Here is a 25,729-nt window from a genome sequence, read left to right as displayed (position 1 = left end):
GCTAGGAAGGAACACGAAAAAACTATGAAAACAAATGTGATGATTGCTTTTATTTATTTATTTTTGGTCAGCGTGCTTCTGATATTTATTTAGCCTCATTTCTTCATAATCTATTTGAGTGTAAGAAAAAAAAGCAATATAATGGGCATCAATCAATCAATCAATCATCAATACTTTGGGAAAAGAGACTCTTTTATTCTATTTGTCTAATATTCTTTTAAATGTTTTAGGCCTGAAGTATGTGATGAATTCCAAAAGAAATTCACGAGTCAATCATTTATGTTTAGAGTGAATATTTCAGGCTCTCGCTTGAACAATATCCTTTAAGGAGACTTTGACCATTGCATATTTATGAGTATTAGTGTCTTCAGTTTTGGTAGAATGTATGCAGTATGACTTGCTGATGCATTAAAAGCCTTTCTATTTCTAAATGCAAGCCAGATGCTTCATCCTCTGCAGCTGAAGAGTTTGATTTCAAGCCACAGAAAGGAAAGGAATGTTCATATTGAATGGAAATAATATCCTTAACCGAGCAAACACTGTTAAACCCGGATGTCTCAGTAACTGCAAAAAGAAATTTGCAGTGGTAGCGAATTTAATCAGGGCATTTTTATTTGTAATATTACTAGAGCTATTACTTTATGTAATGCTGATTCTGGGGTATGGTCTCTGATGGACAGAGGAGTACACAATAAACTTTCATCTGTGTAGAGGCCAGGCATGCACACACATTTTACTGCAGGTCATCACTACATGGGGATTAAAATATTGATAGACTTCCACATTTGATAGTAATCATATCATCACTGTCCAATGAAAAACACATATCTCCAAAACAGTAACTTTACATAAGAAGGAAAAGGGTCTTATCAATGAATAGAGGTCAATGTAAAATATTTTATTCCAAATCATTTTGGAACATTTCTGTTGGTCCATTCATCATGACATTTTCACAATGTGGAGAACAGCTGCTGTTTTAAAATGATGTAGTAAATTAAACGTAATAAGAATGGAAATACAGGTTTTTGAAGTGCACTATGGCCAGTGAACACACACCAGGAACAGTGGGCAGCTATCCCCAGAACCCAGGGTCAGCTGAGGTTTGAGGTAGAAGGACAGTGCTATTACTTCACTCCCACCACCCTTATCTTATTTGCATTATGTACCACAGAAACATGTTAAAGGCCTGTCTATTATCGCAAAATCCTATTTATAATCTGATAATAAATAAATGTTTAAATGTATATATTATAAAAATAGAATATTTGTTATGAATATATAAATATTTATAATAAATTGACCAAAACCCAACCATGATAATATTTTCAGATGATGTTGACCACTGAATGGAGTAATTTGGCAGTATATACACAAAGAATTTCAGAGCTGAGTCAACTAATTAATCATCCAATTAATCATGGAAGAATACAGGAAGGCTTGCACACTACAAAGCAATCCAAAACCATTCACAGATCTCTCAGGATATGGCATGCTAATTGCTGACTAATGCTGAATGTATAATGAAATGCGGTTGCAGCGGTACCTTCAAAAGAAAGAATGACATCAGAGTAATGCAAGGCTTTGATGTACAGGCAAGATCATTGTTTTTTTCCAAACTTAATTTTGATTAGTGTTGAGAGTGCTTTGTGCCAGTCTTAGCCACAGACACTCTACCCACGCATAGATGGAGAGTCTAATATATTTAGTGCATTAACCTGAAAACCCTGTCAGGATTCTGCCAGTTGCATTCTACTCTACACACTTCCTTGCATCATTTTGTACTGGCCTCGTTCTGGAGCATCTGTAACTGAGATAAATTCTGTCTATACTTCAGGCCAATATAGCATTGACTGATTCTACTTGGTAATTTATTATGTGGCACAAAGTACCAAACTCTCCCAGGAGAGTCTGGCAATGTGAGACTAGTTTAGTGTAAACTTAATGCCCCAAATAGTGCCAGTTTTAAATTTTGTGTGCATCATTAGAAGAGAAGAAACATGTAAAAACCCACTTTTCTCAGTAGGTAAAATATAATGCTCCAAACTGGTCTGCCTTTTTAATCAATCTTTTGATATTACTGTTCTAAATTGTGCAGTTTTTTGTGCATTTTGTTGTTTGCAACACCATTGTTTACAAACACTGTCATTGGTTCTACAATGTCTGAATTACAGGATATGCTATAGGTACCATAAAAACTAGAACTGAACAAGCAAAGACGCCTACAGTACTACTCATGAAAACTTGTTTTTTTTTGGGAAAAGATGTTGTTTTTGTTCATTACTTTATGTGAATATTTTGCATGTAATTGACTCTAAACTTCCATCTCTAGGACTACATACGGTATGTGATCTTATTTTGTATTTACAAAAGATTCAATTGTCCAAGTACTTGCAACAGTATTGTTTAGCTGCTAATATCTTTAATTGTGGACAAAGTACATGGCATGGCTAAAGTCAGCAGTAGCAGCCATCTTGAAGCCTGAAATCTGTTTGCACGTTGTTCTTTTGAAGTAATGCCCTAACTTACAGGGGAGCTGTGCCCTGAAAGATAGAAGAACAGGCTAGGGCAAAAGCCAGTTTGTTCCCCAGGACCAGCAGAAAAAAAAAGAGTACTTTGAGTTAAGCACTGACCCCAACTTCTCCCTGAGTGCTGAGGTGGCTGCCCACCACTTCGGGTGTTCACTGTGTGGGTGCATATTTACTACCACAGGTGGATTAAATGCACAGTTCAAATTGATTGTACTGCAGTGCAATGAAGATAAAAGCACATTTCCTGTTTTCACGTTAAGAAATATTTAAAATTGTACTTATTTATTAGTCATTGGCAATTTATAAAATATACAGTAGTTCCTGTCACCACTGTGTGTGTCTGTGTGTGTGTGTGTGTGTATGTGTATAATTATGCCCAAGCACATTTTAGTTAAAGCTGAATGGGAAGATTAATGAAGCACAAGCTGTTCCATGGGGATTTCCATGTCAAAAACTTTTGAAGAATGTACTGCAGTACAGTAAATGAATTAGACTATATTCTCTGTGTGTGAGAGAGAGAGTGTGGGCTGAGAGTGTGAGTGCAAAGTTAATTCTTTTGATGTATGCTGGCCCACTTTCAGCAGTGTATTAGTGTCTATGTTTCACATGAGTAGCCTTTGCCAAACTTACAGTTTATATGACTGTGTAGTATTAGTAAGCTTCAGTGGTAGAGGATTATAATTCTAAATCAATTCTATGCTATTAGCCTACTCTACCCTACCTCACAAATACCCCCTTATCCCAGATGTAGTTAATGTGCTAAGGTATTCATTATGGCCAAATGTTTGTGGACACTTGCTGATATTTTATCTGAAATGAAACATTAATATGAAATCAGTCCCACTTTATTTCCACGCATTCAGCCACAAGCTCATTAGTGAGGTCAGGTACTGAATTTGGATGATACAGCTATATTGGATAAATCTCAATCACTCTAAAGTACAGAGGTGTTGCTCATATATTTGCATACTGTAACGCTTCTTTGTACTTTGGTGCACCATATGCACCTATAACAGAGTTTAATCGGAGGCATGCAGCAGAGGCAGAAATATACATTCACATTCAAACATATTATTACAAAGCAATGCAATTTAGCTGTTAATGTGAACAAATTACACACACACACACACAAGCACAGTCCTCTGTTACCCACTCTGTTGTCCTGTCTCACACATAAACATAATTTTGTGTCAGGAGTCAGAGGGAACCTTTTGCATATTTCCAAACCATTTAACATGGATCCAGACCCAAGAGCTATTTAAATCTCTCTCTCTCTCTCTCTCTCTCTGTGTGTGTGTATGTATGTATGTGTGTGTGGCTGCACATATCACATATGCTGTGACTTGGGGTGTGACTGTATACGCATCTTACCATTGGACCATCAATGTTGCTATAGCAACCACTGTAGAATGTTAGCTGATTAGATTTTTTTTTCTTTTCTTTTCATTCATGATGGTTTGATCGCACAGGGCTCTCTCTGAGAAAGTGTGCATGCCCAAATAACTATAACTATTTTTTTATACTGCAGTGACTCGTTAAAGACATAGCATTTCAGTTTTGTTTTGTTTTTTAATGTAATTTTTTGCTTTTATTTATTTTATATTCTCTTAGTCTGTTTGTGGTTTCATACTGTGAATTTATGTAATGTCTGCACTGCAATCTTTAATTTGAAAGACACTATAGTAAAGTGCCTTGAATCAGCAGTGTATGTAAATCGATAAGTAACTCTGTAATATTGATAAAATGTGTTGTTTGTGGGCTTGGCTTCTTGATTATCAATATGGGAATAGTAGGTATTGATATTGGTATCATGGTGCTCCGATACCCATATAAGATTCAGCTTTAAAAATGCCTATATGTGAAAGTCCCCCATTCCATGTGCACTAATTCCTCCCCATACCGACACAGATGCTTATGCTTGCTTTTGAACTGTGGGCTAATAACAATCCAGATGGCCCCTCTCCTCTTTGTCCGGAAGACGCAGCATCCATAATTTCCACAAAGACTTTCAAAATGTAGATTTATTGTATCACAAGACATTTTTAATCTTTACTTCTGTCCACCCTAAATGAGCTTGAGCTCACAGAAGGTGGCGGTGTTTCTGGATCCTGTTTACATATGGTCTATTCTTTGTGTTTGTGAGTTTTAACTTGCCTTTGTTGATTCAGCAATACACTCTGTTCACGGGACAGTGGTTTTGGAACTGTTTCTGAGCTCTTGCAAAGACGTCCACTAAAGAAATGCATCTGTTTTGAATTCAGTGCCGCCTGAAGATCACATCCAGCTAATTTATACTGCTTTTGGGGCCTGTCCCTTGCAAATAGAGAAATCTGTAAATCTTTTAATGATATTATATACTGCAGATGGTGAAATACTATTTTCAAATAAAAATAAGGTTTAAATTATTTGCACATATTTGAATTCTATTTTATTGACATTTTGCACAATGTCCCAGCTTTTCTGGAAATGGGATTTGGAAATGCAAAACAAAAGCAGCCTTGAAGTAAAAAAATCAAATAAAATAATACAAAAATTACATGTTAAACAAACTTGGTAATACATAATAGAAATATGAAACACAAGGTTTTGACACACAGTGTAAGTATTAAGCAGTGTTTTTTGCTGAAAATGTCCATCTGCTGTGAAGTCTGTCTGTGGGGAATAATTGTTAAATGTTAACAGAGTTCTTTTCATTTCAATAATAAAGCAGAGCAGAAATGTTCAGCACAGGCTACAAATAATTAAAGAATTATGTTAACTATACAAAAAAATTATTGGGAAGTACAGCATGTATTGAACTTGTTCTGAATGACCCTTGCGTTGTCTTTCCGGGATTATGCCTTAATTTAGCAGGAGGAATTGTCCAGCTGAGCTCACATGCTGGTCACTCTGGTTGTCACATTCCCGAGTGCCAGCTTTCAGGTATATCTGTATGCCCATATGCCACAGTGCCAATTTAATCATGCTGGTTACCCAGGTGGGCTTGGCTGGCACTGAGATGTTGCATCAGAAATCACATCAAAAGAAGAAGAGAATACAATTACCTGCACTGTGTAGGGGTGTGTGTGTGTGCATATATGTATATATATATATATATGTATATGTGTACACACACATACACACACACACACACACACACAACAGATTAAGGTTTTTACATAATATTGGTTCGGAGAAATCTCAGTAAGTGAAAATCAAGGCTGGAGACCAGTTTTGAATGAGTGTGACCTTCAAGCCCTCATAAGTCATTGCATGAGATTCTGTCATGACCCTGTGATAAATATAGCCATATGGACTCAGGACTTCTTTGGAAAATCTGCTGCTGCGTCAAAATTATTCAAGGAGAAACCCATATATAAATTCTACGCTGAAACATCATCTTGTCCTCTGGCCCCAAGCTTGTCTCATTTGGTGTGAAAGAAAGTGGATGCATGTGCGGAGATTGCAGAATCAAACAAAGTATGCAGAACAGCATATGGACTTGGACAGCATATGGACAGTGTAAACTTGTAGAACGAAAAAGAGCTTCTGTATGGTCAGTGGACTGAATTATTTCTTGTAGAATTGTAATGTAATTGAATGGCTCTGAGTTCAAAATTTGCATCTCTCCTGTTGGTTCCTGGCCACTGTAGTGGATTAAGAGAGAGGGACAGAGAAATAACAGTTAGTAAACACAGATGCAGATGTAAGCAGCATGTGTGTGTATTTGATATTGTGTTTCCACAGAGAGAGAGAGAGACAGAGAGAGAGGCTGTGTTTGTCCATTTGGCTTTGTGTCATACTCTCACATAATAGCTTTTCAATAACAGGATGAAAACGAGGGTGCCTAAAAAGGCTTTGATTGAGCTGGTACTCACTAATCAGTGGCTGTCCAAACGAGAACTCATTCATTTGTGTTGTGCACAACAAGGATAACTGTGTTCCCCACGGTTTTGACCACTAGTCTGGCTTACTTCTATTCTGAGCAGCCGCATTATAATTTATACATTGCTCTGAACCAATCAGAGCCAGAAACATGCCCCTTGGGACCTGGCCAATCCTGCAGCCAAGGATAGACCATCATCCGATGAGAAATTGTATGTATGGCAAGAATCTCTCTGATTCATTGCCTTTAAAGAATAATTCCATATTTTTTCAGATTTGCACTTAAGTATGTGCTTAAGGTGTACATGAAAGTAATTAATATTTTAATGTGAAATTCAATGACAGTATACAGTAATACACAGTGATAGTAATAGGAACCAGACATATGGCAAGTTTAATGCCTTTTAAAGCTGCATTGCTGACCTAACATTTATATCTTATAGGAACACTTAAACTTAAATTTACAGCTTCAAATTGTGATGCTCAACTGACCTGTAATAGGGAGAAGACTAATCTGGGATTAGTACTACAGAAAATGCATTATGTAACTTTTGGAGAAAGGTAGGAAATCTCGCAATTTCCCTTGATTTCATGACAGTGAATGTGCTGTAAAAGCCCAGGAGCAAAAACACTGAATCATACTGAGTGTTACTTTATACTGTGTATGCATTAACGGTGCCAGTAGGTACAGCCTTAGTCACCAGGGAGGCCAGTGTGGATTTACAGTTGTTGATACTTAAGGGTAAGGTAAGACTGTAAATCTAGCTTGGAGTGGGGTGGGTCTGGGACGCTATACTTCACTGTTGAGCCTTCTGGAGGTGTCGTGGGTTAAATTCAGTGAAACACTGACGAGGGGAGGTGCCTACCTGATGACCCCTGTGAACAGCTAGTGATACAGTGGGTGGTACTCATGTGATGGGCTCAGTGAGTAACCGTAGATGTTAAGGGTAGCTTGTTGCTGATCAGATCATAAACGGCCACAGCAACCTTAAGGTGTAGCTGTAGGACTGAAACTATAGAAATTTTGTGGCTGTCGGTAGGAAGAGTGTAAGGTGGGCCCTATGTGAAGCTCTAATGGATATTTTACATCTTATCTTGTGTATGATTAAAATAAAAGTACCTGTATATTATAATTCATGACATAGAGGTCAGTTTTTGCCCCTAAAGTATAAAAAGAAAATGTATTTCTTATAGATTACTTTGGTTGGGATTGTTGTAGAAATTTGCACATCACAAACCTCTTGATCCTATCTGCTGCATTGTACAATCCAGCTTTTTTACATTAAACCACCCTAAATAACTGATTACATCTCAATGACTATGATTAATTAAGTCATTAATTAATAATACTAAAGCTAGACAATGAAGAGGCCAAATGTAATAGTCACAGCGGCAGCATTTTCAAAGTTATGCTTCTAACCTCTCACAGCCACAGCATCTCACTCAGCACCCGCATACACTCCAAAAGCCTATTACATGCCCAGATACAAATACATACTCACACCCACTGCCTAATCTGAGTATGATCCTAATTTTTTGACTTACATAATGTACACACAAAAGCACGCCACATGCCCAAGCGCACATATGGGATGCTACTGTATACATACACAGGTGTGATTCACTTGGTATTTGCACGCAGCAAAAGCAAGCCATCCACCCACACGCACACAAACACAAAATATTTCTAGGCGAGAGAGAGAGAGAGAGAGAGAGAGAGAGAGAGAGAGAGACTGAGTAGCAGGGGGGAGATTGCAAAAGGCCAAGACTGTACTGGCTCTTTGTGATAACTGGCTATCTTTTGTACCGCTGTGTCTGAAGCCTTTTCACAATGACAGGATCTACTTTCCCCAGCAGTGTTGTTCAATCTCTCTCTCTCTCTCTCTCTCTCTCTCTCTCTCTTGTCAGAACCAACAGTTATTTCCTATATGTTGTAGGGCTGCTCATTACTTTGCATTTTAACATTTGGAAGTTACCTCAGATATACAGTGATATTGGTATCTGCAGATATTTGTTTAAAAATTATTGCCACTTTTTGAAGGATCAAAGGATCATCACAATCCTTTGTGCTTTGTTCATTTTACTAGTTTGTAAACCTGAATTGAAACACACCTTCCATTCCCTAAATAAATGAATAAATAAATAAAATGTAAGATTAGACAAACCAATAAATACAATTACATAAAAAAAAAAATCAAAAATTGAGAGGTGTGAGCAAGTGTAAAGCAATACATGTTGGCCCCAGTGTAATAGAATTAAATTACAATAGGACAAAATTACAAAAATCAAAGCATTAATTAAATACCTGAAATGTGTTTGAATACAATAAATAAACTTGAGGAGAAATAAAATTATGAAATGATCCAGTCCATCTAAATTGTATTTAATTGCATATGCTTCAGTTAACGTAACTAGCGTCTGCCCCATGCTTGATGTGCATAGTGAGATATATATATATATTGCCATAACATTACGACCACCTCCTTGTTTCTATTCTCTCAACTGTCCACTCTATTAGATGCATCTACCTTGTTGGTCCATCTTGTAGATGTAATGTCACAGAAAGTAGAATGTCTGTTATTGCAGAGTTTGTTGGTCGCCCTCTAGTCCTTCATTAGTGATCACTGGACGCTGCCCACAGGATGCTGTTGGCTGGATATTTTTGTTTGGTGGGCAATTCTTAGTTCAGCAGTAAATCTGAGGGTTTTAAAAACTCCAGCAGTACTGCTGTGTCTGATCCAGCATCCACCAACAAACCCCCACGTAAGAGTCACTGCAGCGCTGAGAATGATCCATCACCTACATCATACCTGCTCTGCGGTGGTCCTGTAAGGGTCCTAAAAAGTAAAGAACAGGGTGAAAGTGGGCAAAGAAAATATGCAGTGGAACAGATGGACTGTAGATCTACACAGTGTGTGTATAGTTAGTGGAGCTGGGAGAATGGACACAAGGAAGTGATCATAATGTTCTGGCTAATTTGTGTACTCTGTATTCACAGATTCAAGTTAGAAATGCATGTTATTTCAGTGATTTTCAAGAATGTATTTTCCCATACAAAAATACAACAGGATTACTTTTAGGATATTACACAGATTACAGAACGACTCAGAGTTCAGATGAATTTAGTTTAGGTCAGAATGAATATGTTTGCATAATATCTGTCTCCTGATTTAAGTGTAAGACTTTGAGACCAATAGAAAGGAGATATGTGATTCCTTTGTGGATTCAGCTGAGGTTCGTTATTGATTTCAGGTGAGAGAGAGAGAGAGAGAGAGAGAGAGAGAGAGAGAGAGAGAGAGAGAGAGAGAGAGAGAGAGAGAGAGAAAGAATATACATAGCTCAAACTGCTGACCCAGCCTTTCCTATGCAAAATACAGGCCTGCTCACTTCTCAGTGAAATTGATGACTGGCAGCAGTGGTGGGAAATTTGACAATGTGATAATATTTATCATTATTGTGACAAATTACACCGCCATATGCTTTTTAAGCATATTTTGGATATCTCCATAGCCTTAGGTTATGCTACGTTACCAAGAGAATGTAAGTGTCATATACCATGTGAGGCATGAAATAAGAACAATGCGTTTCTATTCACTCAACTTTTAAATGTGGCACCACACTGAAGGAAGGAAATATGAGTGAGAGTTAGGTGAAGTAATTAATATTTACAGTCAAAACACGTAACACATTACTTCTAAAAAAGAAGGTCTGAAAGTCAACCAGAAATTATTATGTTTTTTTTTTTTACTTAAGGCATTCTGAAATGGAGGCACTGTGTATTAAAAGGCCTTTAATTCCTATATGGTTCATACAATATAGATGTAATTACTTTTGAATTAGAGCTGACACTGTGGACTTTAACCTCTGAGTCACTGATACATTGTTTTATTAGCAGTAATTCAAGATGGTGAGACTTGTGGCAAAGGCTTTTAATGTTATAAAAGTACAACAGCAATAACTTGCAGCAATCATTGTTTCATATATAAGCCAATGTGCTTGAGCACCAAGCCAAAACGGTATTAATGTCTGTCTAGATACTACTCTTTCAGTATATGCTCATCAAGAAAAGACAGTATGGTTTGTGGAACTTACATTTACATTCATGGCATTTTGGCAGATGCTCTTATTCAGAGCGACTTACAAAGTTACTGGTATTACAGGTAGGCCAATGCAGTGTTAGGAGTCTTGCCCAAGGACTCTTATTGGTGTAGCATAAACTGGTTGCCCAGACCTGGAATCAAACCCATGTATCTCACATGGGAGCCAATGGTGTTACCACTGTACCACACCAACCACTTGTTCCCAGACTTGCCTAGAACATTCTGTAGGTCTACTACAATCAAAATGGAGGTCCTTTATCTAGTTGGTTCATATCTTAAGTCATATTAATTATATGATATATTATTTAACATACAGTATTCTTATATATTCATGATATTTCATTAAGAAAACAACTTGTGATTACATAGGTGAAAGCCTAAGTGTATGGAAAACTTACATTAACTAATAACGTCACTATTTTATACAGTCCACTTTTTACTATTCATTCAAATCTTGATAAAATCATGTCCAAAAATAAATTAACATGGATAAAACCATGTTTTTTTGGCCTAAATGTGCTGATTCATTCCAAAGTGTCACATTAAGAAAATAAAAAGCATTCTGATTTTCATCTCACAGTGAATATTAGTGCGCTTCACATGAATGAACCAGTTTATTCTCCATAGAATGGTTCTCCATATGGCACAGCCATTCTTAACATAGGTTTAGGGCACAGTTTGATAAATGCAGACCACTAGGTGTGAGGTTAAAAAAGAATATAGAAAGCAAATCATTTGTTTGCTCCTTGGTTCCTTTTAAAAAATGGTTCTATTTTACACCAAACAAGGTCTCTGTTATAAGTCAAAGACCTCTTTTTGCCAAGAGTGTATGTTTGGTGTATTCTGCTTCATAGTGTTGGAGCAGCTGTAGCTTATTTTCAGAAGCTTGTTTTCATGTAAAAAGCTTTGCAGTTGAAGACCTTCAGAAAAATGTTGAACTCTCCATGAAAAATAACATTTACTAACATATCAACCAGTTAATGGATTTTTAATTCATGCTAATTAATAGGACCTTCATGTTCCGAGCAAATACATGACAATATGGTGGTGATGGGGGATAAGGGCAGTGTAGATTTGGTACATAGTCACTAGTCTAGCATGTTTACTTACAACAAAATCTATACTATGATATTATCAGAATGGTAGATTCTCATAAGATCACAGTAGTATTCGAGTAAAACTGAAACAATTAAATAAATTGTGTTCAGCAAAAATATATACAGTTGTAAACACTACAGCAGGTATTCCATTGTGCATCATTGGATGTTTTTTGTAGTAAATACACTCTCTATTCCTATGCGCCTATGCCAGTTTTTGCATGAGTTTGACTAAAAGAGCAGCAAGTTTACTCCTCAGCCACAAAACATTTGTTGTTCTCGGCAGGAGCACTTGATATGCTCGATTGGCAGGGCAGGCAGGGCTGCACTCAATTTGAAGTTTTTGTCCCAGCAGTGGTCCACACAGCCCATCGAGAACAGATGACAACAGCAGCTGAAAAAAAATAAGAGAGAAAACATTTAGTTGACCAAAACAACTTTGCATATGTAGTTGTCACTCCCTGAAAAAAAAAAAAAACTTTGTGTAGATTATTTTATTGCATTCTGACATTGCATTCATAATGGAAGGTGAACAATACATAAAAAGGAAATTAATAAAAATAAGGTATTTTTAAATTGCAGTGTCAGTATACTGTACATGGCAATAAATTACAATGGATAAAGTGCCAGCTCACTGCTCCTTTTCCTATTGTCCTTTTCTTTATCAGAGTATTTACTCCAGATAAGAACTAACTTCTCGTATTTAACTTTAAAGGTAGCCTCATTCCTTTTTATATTTCAAGGTTTCTCTCTACAACCCACAATTTCAACTAAAAAGTACTAGAGAATACTATTCAATATGATACAAGAAAAAAATCAACTGTGTGTGGCTAATATTGTTCCCTTTACGGCCATGAATGTGACATCACCTGATTATAGTGAGACAGTTGCTGTAGTTGTGTTTAAATTTAATGTTAACATTGTTACCATTAGCCAACCCCATTTTTTGAATTTATTTTTTAAATTTTATTTATTTATTTATTTGCATTTGCACAGTTTTGTCTGATTGATTCAGCTGATTGACCATCGTTTGCTTATTTCCCATCCTGAAAACAACATTATCCCCTGAAATTTAAGCTTATCAAATGCAAACAGATGAAAACATGAGGCAGAGTTAATAATAATATCATAATAACAGTAATTGCCTGCAGGAGAAAGCAAGCCTTGCTCATTGTGGGTTTGCCTTCTCTCTCTCTCTCTCTCTCTCTCTCTCTCTCTCTCTCTCACACACACACACACACACACACACACACACACACACACACACTCCTACTTTGATAGGCAGCTTTGTTAAAAGCCTGCCAGTATGATTTTCCTAGCCTTTTCACTGACAGAGTGAATAATGAGCTCTTTCTTTGACTGTTTTCTTCTGATTGTGTGTGTGTGTGTGGTTTTGCTAATGACAATTTCACTCACTTATCCTATAATCATCTTATACAGGTGAGTAATGCATCAGTACCCCATTAATGAACATGAACTCATATATATATATATATATATATATATATATATGATAGTCGTATGCAAAAATACCCATATACACATCTATAGACTCTCAGGCTGGAGTGAATATCAATAATAAAACTACATTCTTTGTTATCAAGCACTTCTCATTTTGCAGGTATGGCTCTGTGGGAACTAAGAGTAAAAGAATTAATGTGTTCAGCAGTCTGAATGATAATAGCTATTAAGACCTGTCCCACCACTGAACTCTTCAAAATCCAAATTAAGTATTTCTATGAATGTAACCTAGCAGTTTATGCAACAATGAATTTATATTTTAAGAGCAGAATTCAAATTTTATTTTTTATATTTTGGGCACTTGCATCAACACATCAGTCCAACGTTATCTTCCTCTAAAGCAGCTCTTTAATTGAACTACACTCTCAAAATAACTGTCATTGTAGTGGTACCTTTTCCTTTCACTGTTGTGTTACCCTCAAGGGTACATCTTTAGCCCTTTTAGTTAGGGAACATAATATATTCTTTATTAATTGTAGATAGTACTTTTTTTGTGGACAGTATACAAATAAGTTGTGTGATATGGTGTTATAAGTATTGATGCACCACGTTGAGTTTCTGGGTCAAATTAACAACAATAAGAATAACAGCCACCATTACAGAAACAAATAACTGATCGTTTTACTCTTTATCTTAAAACAAGCTCAATTTAATCAAGGAAAACAAAGTCTGAAAAAATTATTTCGATTGATAATTGTCTGAATTCTGTTGATGATTAACTGACAAGCCTATAATCAAGCATAAGATCCAAAAAGTAATAAAATAAAATACAAACTCTCACACACAAATAGTTTTTTCTTACCCACTTGTGTATGTGTTCTGCCTGTTAAATAGCCTCCCCACACAGTGACACCAACATGGGAGTGCAAGAGCAAGCATATGGCTCCTCCTGCACTTATAAATCCAACTGCTGTTTCTTTTCGAAATGCTTTTCATAGAATGCCTCTGGACAGCTCAATGAGCTTGGAAGAGAGCCTAACTGCCCTGATCTGCTATGCCAGCTAACTGACAACTGCACTGTCTAGCACTGTGCTTGTGATGAGAGGAAAAGGAGGCCAACCTACTCAGCTTTGAGTTTTTCAAAGAAATTTGCAGGAATAATTTGACATGCTCACTGTGGCTATGACCATGCCACCTCAGGAAGGAGAATGCTGGAGGCATCACAAGCATGGAAATCAACACTAAATGAACAGCTTCTTGGCGAGTGAACAAAAAATTAAACACTCCTCAGCACTGTTTGACCATTAATATATATCAGCATGTCTGCCAGGTAACTGCGTGACTGGCACCAGGTAATAAGGGCTGAAACGAGTAAGGAGAGATGTTTGCATGCACACCTACCTAACTGGGGAGGCAGGGCATAGCCGTACTAGTAATGATCAATTCTCTTTACCACCTACATGTAGGATATTACGGTGGTCCTCTATACTTTAAATAATATAATAAAAAAAAACAAGTCTTAAGCATATATAACCTTTTGCTCTGTACTATTTTCAAGGCACCATCAAATGTAATAGAAGCACATGGTGAATGTTTTTCATTTTCTATAACCATATTACCTACCATATTTGAAGGAACACAGTTTCAAAATTGCTGTAATGATATCTAAACCTAAAATAGAGACAATAGAGCCTCTGTTGTTGCTACTCAGGGCTCAGCACTGCAGAAATGTCACTATGTAACTTGGAGGAGGGTAGTAAACCAACCCCTTCATTTCCCCCACCTTCTTGATTTCAGGACAGTGAATAGACTGTAGAAGTGAAATAAACTAGGTGGAGTCCAGGAGGAAAAAAGCTAGTTTTACCTAGTGTTACTTTAAAAAGCAGTCAATCATTTTCTGCAATGAATCTGCTTTATGTTTTGAAATGCTTTAAAACAAATAATGGCCCAGATGTGTCATTTTAGAGTAGTATACACTCACTACTAAAGAATTTATGAGATTAGGAATTAGCATTTTTCATTTTAACAGCTTCACTGACCATGCCGGAGTACTTTCTAGTTTTGAAATTCATACTTTGTATGTCCCCATTTCACCATGCTCTTCAACAAACAGAATGGCAGGTATGATATAGGAAGTGGATCATTTTCAGCATTACAGTGACACTGATATGGTTGTTATGTGTTAGTGTATGAGTGGATCAGACACAGCAGTGTTGCTGGAGTTTTTAAAGCCTTAAATGTCACTGCTGGACTGAGAATTGTCCAACCAAAACTGTTTTATAAGTGCTACTGTGTGGTCAGTGGAGCTGATAAAACAGACAATGAGTGTATATACAGCGTAGGTGTTCCTAATACAGTGATCCTTCAGGGTATAATCTATAAATCAGCAGAACATAATAGCTGTTGACGAATACTGTGTTTATATGGCTGTATCTACAGCGATGATGTAGTGTAATTACTGGATAATCATACCGTCTGTAGGCGTTAATTGACCATTAGTCTGCTTCATTTTGTTAATGTATTTTCATAATGTAGATAACAGGCTTTCGTATAGGGGTGTAAAGTCTGCTAAATAGGTATTGTTTCTGCTGCTGTTCTTCTTTTTATTTGTGAGTTTTTTTTCTTATATTATTTGCCAGTCCAGCTTTTAAGAATCAGTTGTGAGGCTTTTGCCTTTTCCTGTCTATGTCTTCTCTTTAATTAAAAATGGGGGTTTAGTAAAAAGTATCAATTGCTATGTAAAATGACACTTCAATTGAGCAAAAGAGAAAAGACATTTTGAGAACAATACAAATGTGCTTGGGTTCAGCCTAAATCCCATTAGCTCCTGTTAGCAGCTAATCTCACTTGTGTATTCACATCACACTTGCTTTTCACAGGGGTGTTCACTTTTGCAAGAGAAGAGTAGTTATACTGCTGTCACCAGAGAGATTTTATTCATGAAGGGAGTCCACCAAAATGTGAGGAAAAACGTGAGTCCGAGAATCAATGGGCAATGCTAATTACATCATGCTAACCCTCGCTAACGTTTTGACACACATTAATTCCTGAAGGTACTTCTAAAAGGAGAGAGAAATTTATATCCCCCCTCAAGGGCACTTCAGCTATGGATTTGCGGGAGTAGGCATCTGTGGAAAGAGTGATTTTGTGGATTAAATCAAACCAATTTAAACTGCTTTATTTCTATAGTACAAGTCTGTACATTTCCATGTTAAAAAACATGTTTTCTGGGGTATTATTGTGCTGCCTGCCAATTATCAAGCTAATGACACACTATGTTATTTTAAGACAGAATTTAGATAATAGCTAAATAAAATTATTTCACATGTTTTATACACATTTTAAGAGAATTTGTGAGCTTTTGCATCCATGTCCATTTATTAAATTTGTTTAATAACTGCCAAAATAAAAATTGTGCAGTGTGTAAAGTACCTGATGAGGTGTAGGATCCCACTCGTTGTGTAAACTTTTAAAGTATAGTCACATACTTATGGTGTACCATTTGTGTGAACAATGTTTAGAATCATTTACAGGTTTTGTCTGAAGATTTAAAACAAGGAACCTTAATTAAACATTAATTTTATGCAGTCTACACACTCTCAGAAAAAAATGGCTACTGTGGTGGTATTCCCAAGGGTATATATTCATTACCTTTAGTTAGGGAACATAAGTGTACCGTATTCTATAATAATTGTAGATCTTTAGTATTGATTTCCAATTTCACCTCCAGGACTGATATTGTGTTCTTGTATTTTATAGAGTTCTATAATAAAAGCTGACATATTCACCTCTCATTCTGAAGCAGAGTATTTAATGTATCTTTAGGAAATGCAACTGGACTTTAAAACCACTGTTGTGCCTTCAAAGGTACATTTAAACGTTTAAAACCTTTAGTGATAATAATGTACCTGTGCAGTACCTTTTTTTTGTGTGTGTGACAAAGCCCCATGTAACAATTTCATGAGTCCAGGTGAGCAATTCTAAAAGGTTCCTGGCCCAAATGCTATGCCAAATGCGGGCTATCCTGACAAGTGGTTGTGCTCTTTGGTGTGGCTATTTTTTCATTTGTTCAAGAAGTAGTGTGTGCTGTTAACCCCGGGACTGCACTGTATGTCAGTTGTAAACTGCAAGAAAAAGTGGTGATGGAGCTGTAACAATCTGAGCAACATTGACAGGTGAAAAATTGTGACATAATACCTTGGTCAGAACATCTTCAACGTACAATGGCAGGTTGTGTTGCTTGTTCCCACTATGCAGTGGTGAGTACCTACCAAAATCGTCTAAGGAAGGTCAGTCAGTGAACCAGTGACAGGCTAATGGGTGCCCAAGGCTCAGTGGTGCACTTGTACAGAGAGGAATAGCCCATCTGGTCCAGTGCCTCCAAAGAGCTACTGTATGACAAATTGCTGAAAATGTTAATGCTGGCTGTGATAGACATTTGTTAGAATACACCAGGCATCACAGTTTGTGCTACAATAGCTTTTCTTCCAAAGAGAATGCATGTCTTGGACTGCATAATTTGTTTGTACTTTTTTCACACGGTCCTTCAGTGGTCAGGATCATCTGTGGGGAAACAGCATGGTTAGTAGGCTTTTTACAGCTGTGATTGTCTTTGTGTGTCACTCTCAGTTATGTGACTTGTGTGAATGTGAAATGCATGTGAAGCAAAAGTTATTTAGAAATTTGCTAATCAGATGTTTTTTCTTTCTTTAATTAATGGCATCTGGTACATTCCTAAGCTTGCAGAAAATTGGGGGATGGGGGGTGGGGGCTAAGAGAGAGATGGAGAGAACAGTATGCAGTGATGCTTGTTGGTGACAGACAGTGGAAATTGCCAGCCTTGTTGCACTAACATTCATTGTCAGATTCTGTTCTGTCTGAGTGGCATTGCCTTCTCCTCTGTAATTCTGCTCTGAGCTCTGCTCCGTTTCCTGTGGTTTTATATCAGTCTCAGCTTGTACTTGTGCACAAGCCTGAAAAGGTGCACTGTAAATACTGTCACAGGGTTAAACAAAATCAGGGCTGTCACCATTACACTATTAAATTGAGTACATTCTTAATTAATCAGAGTTCATTCACTGATGTTGAATGATTATTTCTGAATCACAAAACCCACTCCAACTCCACTCCAGCTCATCGCAAATGTTTATGCACCTTCATACCTGAGAACAGATGCCTGCCGTTGAGCGTGGTAATGTGACCATAGGCTTAGCTGCTCCAGAGTATTCAGGCTTTTTCTACAGAGATTAGAAAATCTGTTTGTGCACAACTGAATTTCTGTGTCTAAAATGGCTGAACATTATAATAGCTGAGTTTACTAAAAACGTTTGAAAGTATAATGTAATTATATTGCATTAAAGAAAGATCATTCATACTGCTGTTATGTTTAAATGTATTGCTCCAGTGTTGACCAAAGGGAAAGATTGGCTGTGTGGTGGTTTACACCCTCTTCGCTTTGAGTTTTTAAAGCAGGCTGGTGGCTTGTTTACAGATCATATTGGCTCATATTTGTAGATGCAGTTTGTACGGTGCTGGCTCTTTAATGTGTGCTTTGCAAATAGCGCCTCCCACTTGCCGCTCTTAACTCGGGTAAATAATTAATGACAGACCAAATCTGAACCTGCCGTTCTTTCCCCCTGTCTCTGTCTCTCTTTAAACCTCTCTCTTATTCTCTCTCTTTGTCTCTTTGCTCTGAGGAAACTCCCTCACATTTATCACAGTGGTATCACGAGTGAAGGAGTGATAATAGAGCTTGTATTTAAAGTAGTGCTGGGTGATGTGTTGTTTATACTGTTATATCGCTGTCATCTTGTGTTTAAGCAATATACTGGTAGATAATCCGTAGAGTAGGGGAAATTAATAAATTCTAGAATGCATTGTCTCTTTAAATATTCAAATAGATTCACAACACAAAAATTTTGGTACACTTTGGTCTTATATTCTACTGATTTTATAAATAAAAATAAATAAGCATCCACTAGAGGGAACACACTGTTGCACATTTTAATGCATAATTACTGTTTATATTTTCTCTGTCCAAAATAAATAATTTAACCCCCCCCCCCCCCCATGTATTGGGGGCTTAATACATCTCTAGCCCAAGCTTAGAGTTGAGCAGTGTGACCTTAAGCTCATATGGAGCTGCTCCACAAAGTGCACAATTTAACATCTGACAATTTAACGTGGATGCACTGAGAAGTCCCAGTGAATTTAGTTATGTAACAAAGGTCTACAAGTTCTTGGGCATATACTGTTTCAAAAACATTGAGATATCGAGTTTTATTAATACTATCCAGCACTGAGTTAAAGAAGACATGTTTTTTCTGGCAAGTTATTTTATGCTTCTAAAAATGTTAATATGACTTTTCCAAAAGTGAAGAGCTGGAATGGAGTATAAGGCTATAAGTGCATTGTACTGAAAGTAGAAGTATTATTCATTCATTCATTATCTGTAATCGCTTATCCAGTTCAGGGTTCCGGTGGGTCCAGAGACAACCTGGAATCATTCGGTGCAAGGCGGGAATATATCCTGGAGGGGGCCTGTCCTTCACAGGACAACACAGACACACACACACACATATTCACACCTACGGACACTTTTGAGTCACCAATCCACCTACTCCTCCAATCCACCTATTTTGGACTGTGGTAGGAAACCTGAGAACCCGAAGGAAACCCACTGGGACACAGTGAGAACACACCAAACTCCTCACAGACAGTCACCCGGAGGAAACCCACACACACACAGGGAGAACACACCACACTCCTCACAGACCTGGAGCGGGAATCGAACCCACAACCTCCACTAGTAGAAGAATTATAATTATTTTTTTAAGCCGTAAATGTTCTTCAAGTGGAGTAGCCAAGTTTTCCCGAAAGCATCTTAACCCAAATATCATCATAACATAGAGTAGAGTGAGTGCAGAACACACTGTAATCGCTGAAGTGACCTTAATGCTACGATGCTTTTGGGAAAGTGTATGTGTGGGTGCTGAGTGTTTATGTGTGTGTGTGTGGGTGCATGAGAGAGAGAGAGGAATGGAAAGTGAGAGTATGAGAGGTAACTGGTAATACCAGAGAGATGAGCTAATTTGATATGTGTTGAAAAGTTCAGCCTGTAAAACGCTGACTTCACTTTCTGTCACGTCCTGTGCTTCAGAATCTCTCTCTCTCTCTCTCTCTCTCTCTCTCTCTCTCTCTCTCACACTCACACTCACACACACACACACACACACGTGCACGCATTTTCTGTTTCTCTCTTGGGAAAGATGGAGAGCGCTAATTAAGAGATACCCCCACCGCCCTGATCCAGAGTTAACAGCAAGATTTTTTCCTCACCCACCTTTTCAATGAAGATTTATTTACAGTCAGGGTGTAAAGAGAAACATTATTGACAATACAAGCCATACAGGCTATGTCACATAATCACCATATAAAGCAGAGAATATTGTATATTAACTATTAATTTAGAATATATAACATCTTTGTAATATGTATTATATTTTAATGTGTGAATACAATCTGCTCATGACATCATACAGACTGCTTTTATTTCTTTTGTACTTAAGATTGTATTTAAATTTTAGCACTATTTATTGGACTTTGGGCCTATGATTTTGACATGGTTAATTTGCCAAAAGTTATTTTTCGAGCTTGCTCTTGAATTTTCTAAAGGCAAAATTCAGTGATATATCGCAGAATGTTAAAGAATGTTGTCTGTCTGGATGTGAATATTTAGTGTGTGTTTATGTGTGTTTTCACAGGTTCAGGAGTGGCTGTGTCTGAATTGTCAGATGCAGAGAGCACTGGGAATGGACATGACCACACCCCGTTCCAAGAGCCAACAGCAAATCCACTCTCCGTCCCACCACCCTAAACCAGATCCCATCCCACCCTACTCCCAACCTTCCACTCAGCCCAAGCCACAACCTCAACCACAACTTCAACCTCAACCCCAACACCAGCCCCAACACCAGCCCCAAACCCAGCCACATCCCAAAATTCAACCCATGGGCCAACCTCAAACCCAACCACAAGCCTCCCCAGGCCTTCAGAGACAAGGTGGAGCCACTAGTCCTTACCATACCGGACCTCAGACGGCTTTTGGACCTCAAACAGGCACTACAACCCAAACTGGACCTTCTCAAATGGGATATCAACATCAAGGGCCCCAAGTTCCCCAGGGTCAACGTGGGGAATTTGGCCAGCGAGGCCCTGGTGGAGTGTCCCAAACTGGGCCTCGTATCCCTCACCCTGGAGCTGTGCCCTTACCAGGCCTGGCCAAGGCCCCATCACAGCCTGACCTTGGCCGAGGTTCTCCAGTCCACCATGGAGGGCGACCGGATCAGATCCGGAGCGCAGGGAGTTCCCCGGCTCGTCGACCAGCCTCAGCCCATGAGACCTCTTCCACTCCACAGGATGGCCTGACCAAGCTGTTTGGCTTTGGGGCATCCCTCTTGAACCAGGCTAGCACACTGATCTCTGTCGACCCACTCCCGGGAAGTGGACCTTCGGCCCAGTCTGCAGCTGCTCGTCAGCAACAGGGCACCCAGGGCCCCAGGGTGCTCTTTAGTGATGCTAATGCTAAGGCTACAACAGGAGGGCCCAAACCAGGCTTTCCACAGGGTCCTCATGCCCCTCCGCAGAAGCAAATGCAGCAACAGCCGCAGCCACAGCAGCAGTCGCCTGCTCATCAACAAAAGCCACCTCAGCAGCAGCAGCAGCAGTCACCTGCACATCAACAAAAGCCACCTCAGCAGCAGCAGCAGTCGCCTGCGCATCAACAAAAAGCACCTCAGCAGCAACAGCAATCGCCGGCACATCATCAAAGAGCGCCACAACAACAACAGCAGCAGCAGTCACCAGTGCATCATCAAAAGACACCACAGCAACAGCAGCAGTCTCTGCTGAAGCAGGTTCAGCCAGTGAGCCAGGCGCCTAAAGTCAACTGCCCACTGTGTAAGACTGAACTTAATATAGGATCCAGCGAGGCCCCCAACTACAACTCCTGCACCCAGTGCCACAAACAAGTCTGCAATCTCTGCGGCTTCAACCCAACACCGCACATTGTGGAGGTAACAAACACCCACATATACCCACCCCCCACCAACACACACACACATGCTTCAACAGGCAAACCATCTGCCACGGTGCACATATCACCTTCAGCCTTTGTAAATAAAAGATGGTTTTTATAGGTGACTGGTCATTTCTAATGAGCTCTGAGCTCTTGCTCTTTAGAAACTTGTTTCTATTTGTTCATATCATATATAACTATGTTTTATCATTTCTGTTGGACACATCACTGGTTTGGGTCTGCACTTTAACTCAAGGTTAAAAATACCTTTCATCTACACATACACACACACACACACACACACACACACACACACACAACCAGTCAAAAGTTTGGACACATCTCATTAGTCATTGGTGAAATAGAGCTAGGTCTCAGACACATTAAGAAGGTGAGCAGTCCTACAAATTAATTGTTGACAAGGTGAAGACCTCATGAAGCTGACTGAGAGAACAACAAGAGTGTACAAAGCTGTCATAAAAGCAAAAGGTGGCTACTTTAAGGAATCTAAAGTATAAAACATAAAAACGTAAAACATGGTAACGGCTTTGTTATTTCAACCATATTAATGTGCAGACTCGCACATAGACATAAAACCAGCCATGAGAGCAACATCGAGAGCAGTATGAATATACAGCATGTCTGGCTCATGATTATCCAGTACATTATCATGAACATTACAACTACCTCTAAATATTTCATTTGCATTATATAAACCCAAACAAAAGCAGCTCTTTGTTCCTGTGGGCTTTGTGTGAGGAAGATAGGTTTGTGAGTGTGTTGTTGATACGTAGACTCTTGTGTGGGTGTGTAGGGTCAGTGCTTCTGAGAGCTGGAGACATCCAAGTGTTAATATTCATTGGTATGCAGCAGTGTTGTTCTCGCACTGGTAAAGCAGGTCTCTGAAGCACACAGGCTCTGTGCTGGTTTAAGAGTTTCTACTGATAAGACCGCAGAGGGAACAGAATATTTATGATGCCTTCACCTCTTTAGAAGAGACCAGCACAAGAATTAGACACAGGTTGAGGACGGATGGAAGGAAAAAAAAACAGTGGAAGAATATTACACATCTAGGTAGCATAGACTTGGGTTTACTGTGTTTCTTCAACTTAGCTCATGGGTTATCATAATGGTGTGGTAAATACCCAAATGGTACTAATGTATGGTGCTAACAGTGGGTAAACCTCAGGGGCCAGTTGCACAAAACACCTTAAGATTTTGTCTTAATCCTTAAGGAAACCCTTAAAGTTCATTAAACCATTGCACAAAACACCTTAGCAACCAAATTAAGACCGTAACAACAAGATTAACAAGGTATCTACGTTACCCGTGGTCTTAACTGCAATATGGCTGAGTTTATGATGATAAACGAACGAATCCCGAGTAGAGTGTTCCACGACCAGGAGAACCCACTAGATATTAGTAATGATGAGTGGTTGATTTTAAATTATAGATTTGATCGGCAGTGAATCCATTATTTGTTTAATTGTCTTGAGTTGGATCACACTATCTTCCGCAGCTGTGCTCTTCTTGCTGCAACGCAGTTAATGAATGCTCAGATTTTATGATTTTATGCTATGGGATCCTTTCAGTCAGTAATAACGAGGTATTTCGTGTCAATAAGTCGACAGCGTGCCGCATCATTCACCGAGTTTCAAATTCCTTTGCCTGTCTTTTATTGTATTCCTCCAGAATATTATCTTTCCTCCTCTTTTCTTCCATTTTTTCTTAAAAGTTTGATACAAGAGAAGTGATAAAGGGTATCACAGCAAGTGCATGTAAACAACGGTTTCCAAGGAAGCAATAGAATTTTACTCCCGTAAAAAAAGTCTACCAAAAACCTTAACACATTTCCTTACGTAAGAAAATCTTTTAAGGGATAATGTGCAACACCCTTAAATAAATCTCTCAGCTAAGTAGAAATTAATCCTTTTTGTGCAATTGGCCCCAAGGCCTTCTGCTCACACTAATCTCCATTCTGGTAAATGTAAATGTGAAGGACTAACTAATGGTCACAATATAACTAACAGACAAGTTATATTTGCATTTCTTACTACTGCTAGGATGCATAATGCAGTTTGAAATCTGAATGGCTTAGGACATTTATGGGAAATGCCACTGATTTTTCAAAATTCATGCAAAATTAAACAGACTGTGTAAACAGCCATGTCATTCAGGGTGGTTTGGTGCAAAATGGTTCATCATAGAGACTCAGATCCCTTTACAGTGTTGGTGATAGGACCCAGGGGTCGTCAGGCCTTTACAAAATCACCACTGCCGTTTGAGGATTTCCTGTGCTTTAGGAATAGAGAAAGACCTAGCAAATACATTTTATAATGAATTCACTCTAAATGCATCTTAATAACTTGCCTCCCTTGGCCTTATGTGACCTTGTAAGGAAAATTCCCATTTAGGAAGGCCATTTTAAGCATTCGACACCAAATTTCCTCTTAAACCAGCCCCATAGCCAATGCTCTTTTTTTATTTCCATAGTATAATCAATTTAAACCCTCTCAGAAAAAAGGTACATACATTATAAAGGTACATTATTGGTCACTAAAGGTAAAAACTGTGTAAATGTACCTTTAAAGGTACAACAGTGTTTAAAAGTCCAGTTTTGTTCCTTAAAGGTACATTACATTCTCTACTCCAGAAGGAGAGATAAATGTTTGTAATCTTTCATTATAAAACTGGGTCATATAAAAAACATAGTAAAAGTCTTGAAGATGAAAGAGGGGCATATGAAATCAACACAATTTTAAAATCTACAATTATAATAAAACAAGGTACAATTATGTTCCCTAATTAAAGGTACAAATATGTACCTTTAGGGTACCACCACAGAAACAGCAAAATGTACCACCATAGTGACAAATTTTCTGACAGTGCACAGCAATAGTTAATATTTATCACAGGCAACTTTGCTTAACTTGAGTATTTTTGGGGAAATGTTTCAGCCATGCTAACTTCCTTACTTCCTTCCATTTATTAGTCAATATCTAGGCCTGTACATCTCATCAGCAACCCAGTATCCTAGCAACAATCCTATATTAAACGTGTGGTCACTCAAAGATAAAGATTTTTAAATTCACAAAGACTTCTCATTTTAGAAATTAAATGATTAGTCTTTTTCCTCCAGTGGTCATTCTTTACATTACAACACAATCTGTGATCTTTGCTAAAAATATTTTAAATATGGCTGCCTCACATGGGAGACTCACTCCATGGAGCATAAAATGCTTCACATATTGTGTCAAGGAATAAAAAACAATGTGATTATCCAGTTTTGCGCTGGGAATATATATATATATATATATATATATATATATGTGTGTGTGTGTATCTTTCATAAATATTGTTTGCTACATTTGTTATGAATTGTAATGTAAATAATTCAACAATACTAGCAATGCTGTTAAATCTTTGTAGTTTTATAGAAAGAAGTCCTTCAAGTGCAGCTGACAGGATTACACTAGTACCTTTCTTTTGATTCTTAATGGAGTAAATTACTGTTCAAAAGGTTATAAATAGACCCTCAAAGAAAGATCATGGAAAGACATAGAAAGAGAGAGAGGAAGACCCTATGGAAGGGGGAGCGAGGGA

The 25,729-nt window shown here is 38.1% G+C and overlaps 1 protein-coding gene across 5 annotated transcripts in view; it reads left to right on the top strand.

The window, feature by feature from the left end:
• bsna (bassoon presynaptic cytomatrix protein a) overlaps nt 1-25,729 on the top strand; it is a 146,350-nt gene that overhangs the window by 26,508 nt on the left and 94,113 nt on the right. For all 5 annotated transcript variants that reach the window (XR_010795312.1, XR_010795311.1, XR_010795313.1 and 2 more), the window contains exon 3: nt 20,814-22,124. Coding sequence is in view for 1 of the 5 variants with exons in the window: in XM_066643498.1 (XP_066499595.1) it covers nt 20,814-22,124 (1,311 nt within the window). In the remaining 4 variants the exon portion in view is untranslated. The remainder of the gene's footprint in view (nt 1-20,813; nt 22,125-25,729) is intronic.

The sequence above is a fragment of the Hoplias malabaricus genome, chromosome 14 (assembly GCF_029633855.1).
Source record: "Hoplias malabaricus isolate fHopMal1 chromosome 14, fHopMal1.hap1, whole genome shotgun sequence".
Lineage (NCBI taxonomy): Eukaryota > Metazoa > Chordata > Actinopteri > Characiformes > Erythrinidae > Hoplias > Hoplias malabaricus.
Note: the sequence above shows the minus strand (reverse complement) of the source record. Positions and strands in the feature narration are given on the sequence as shown.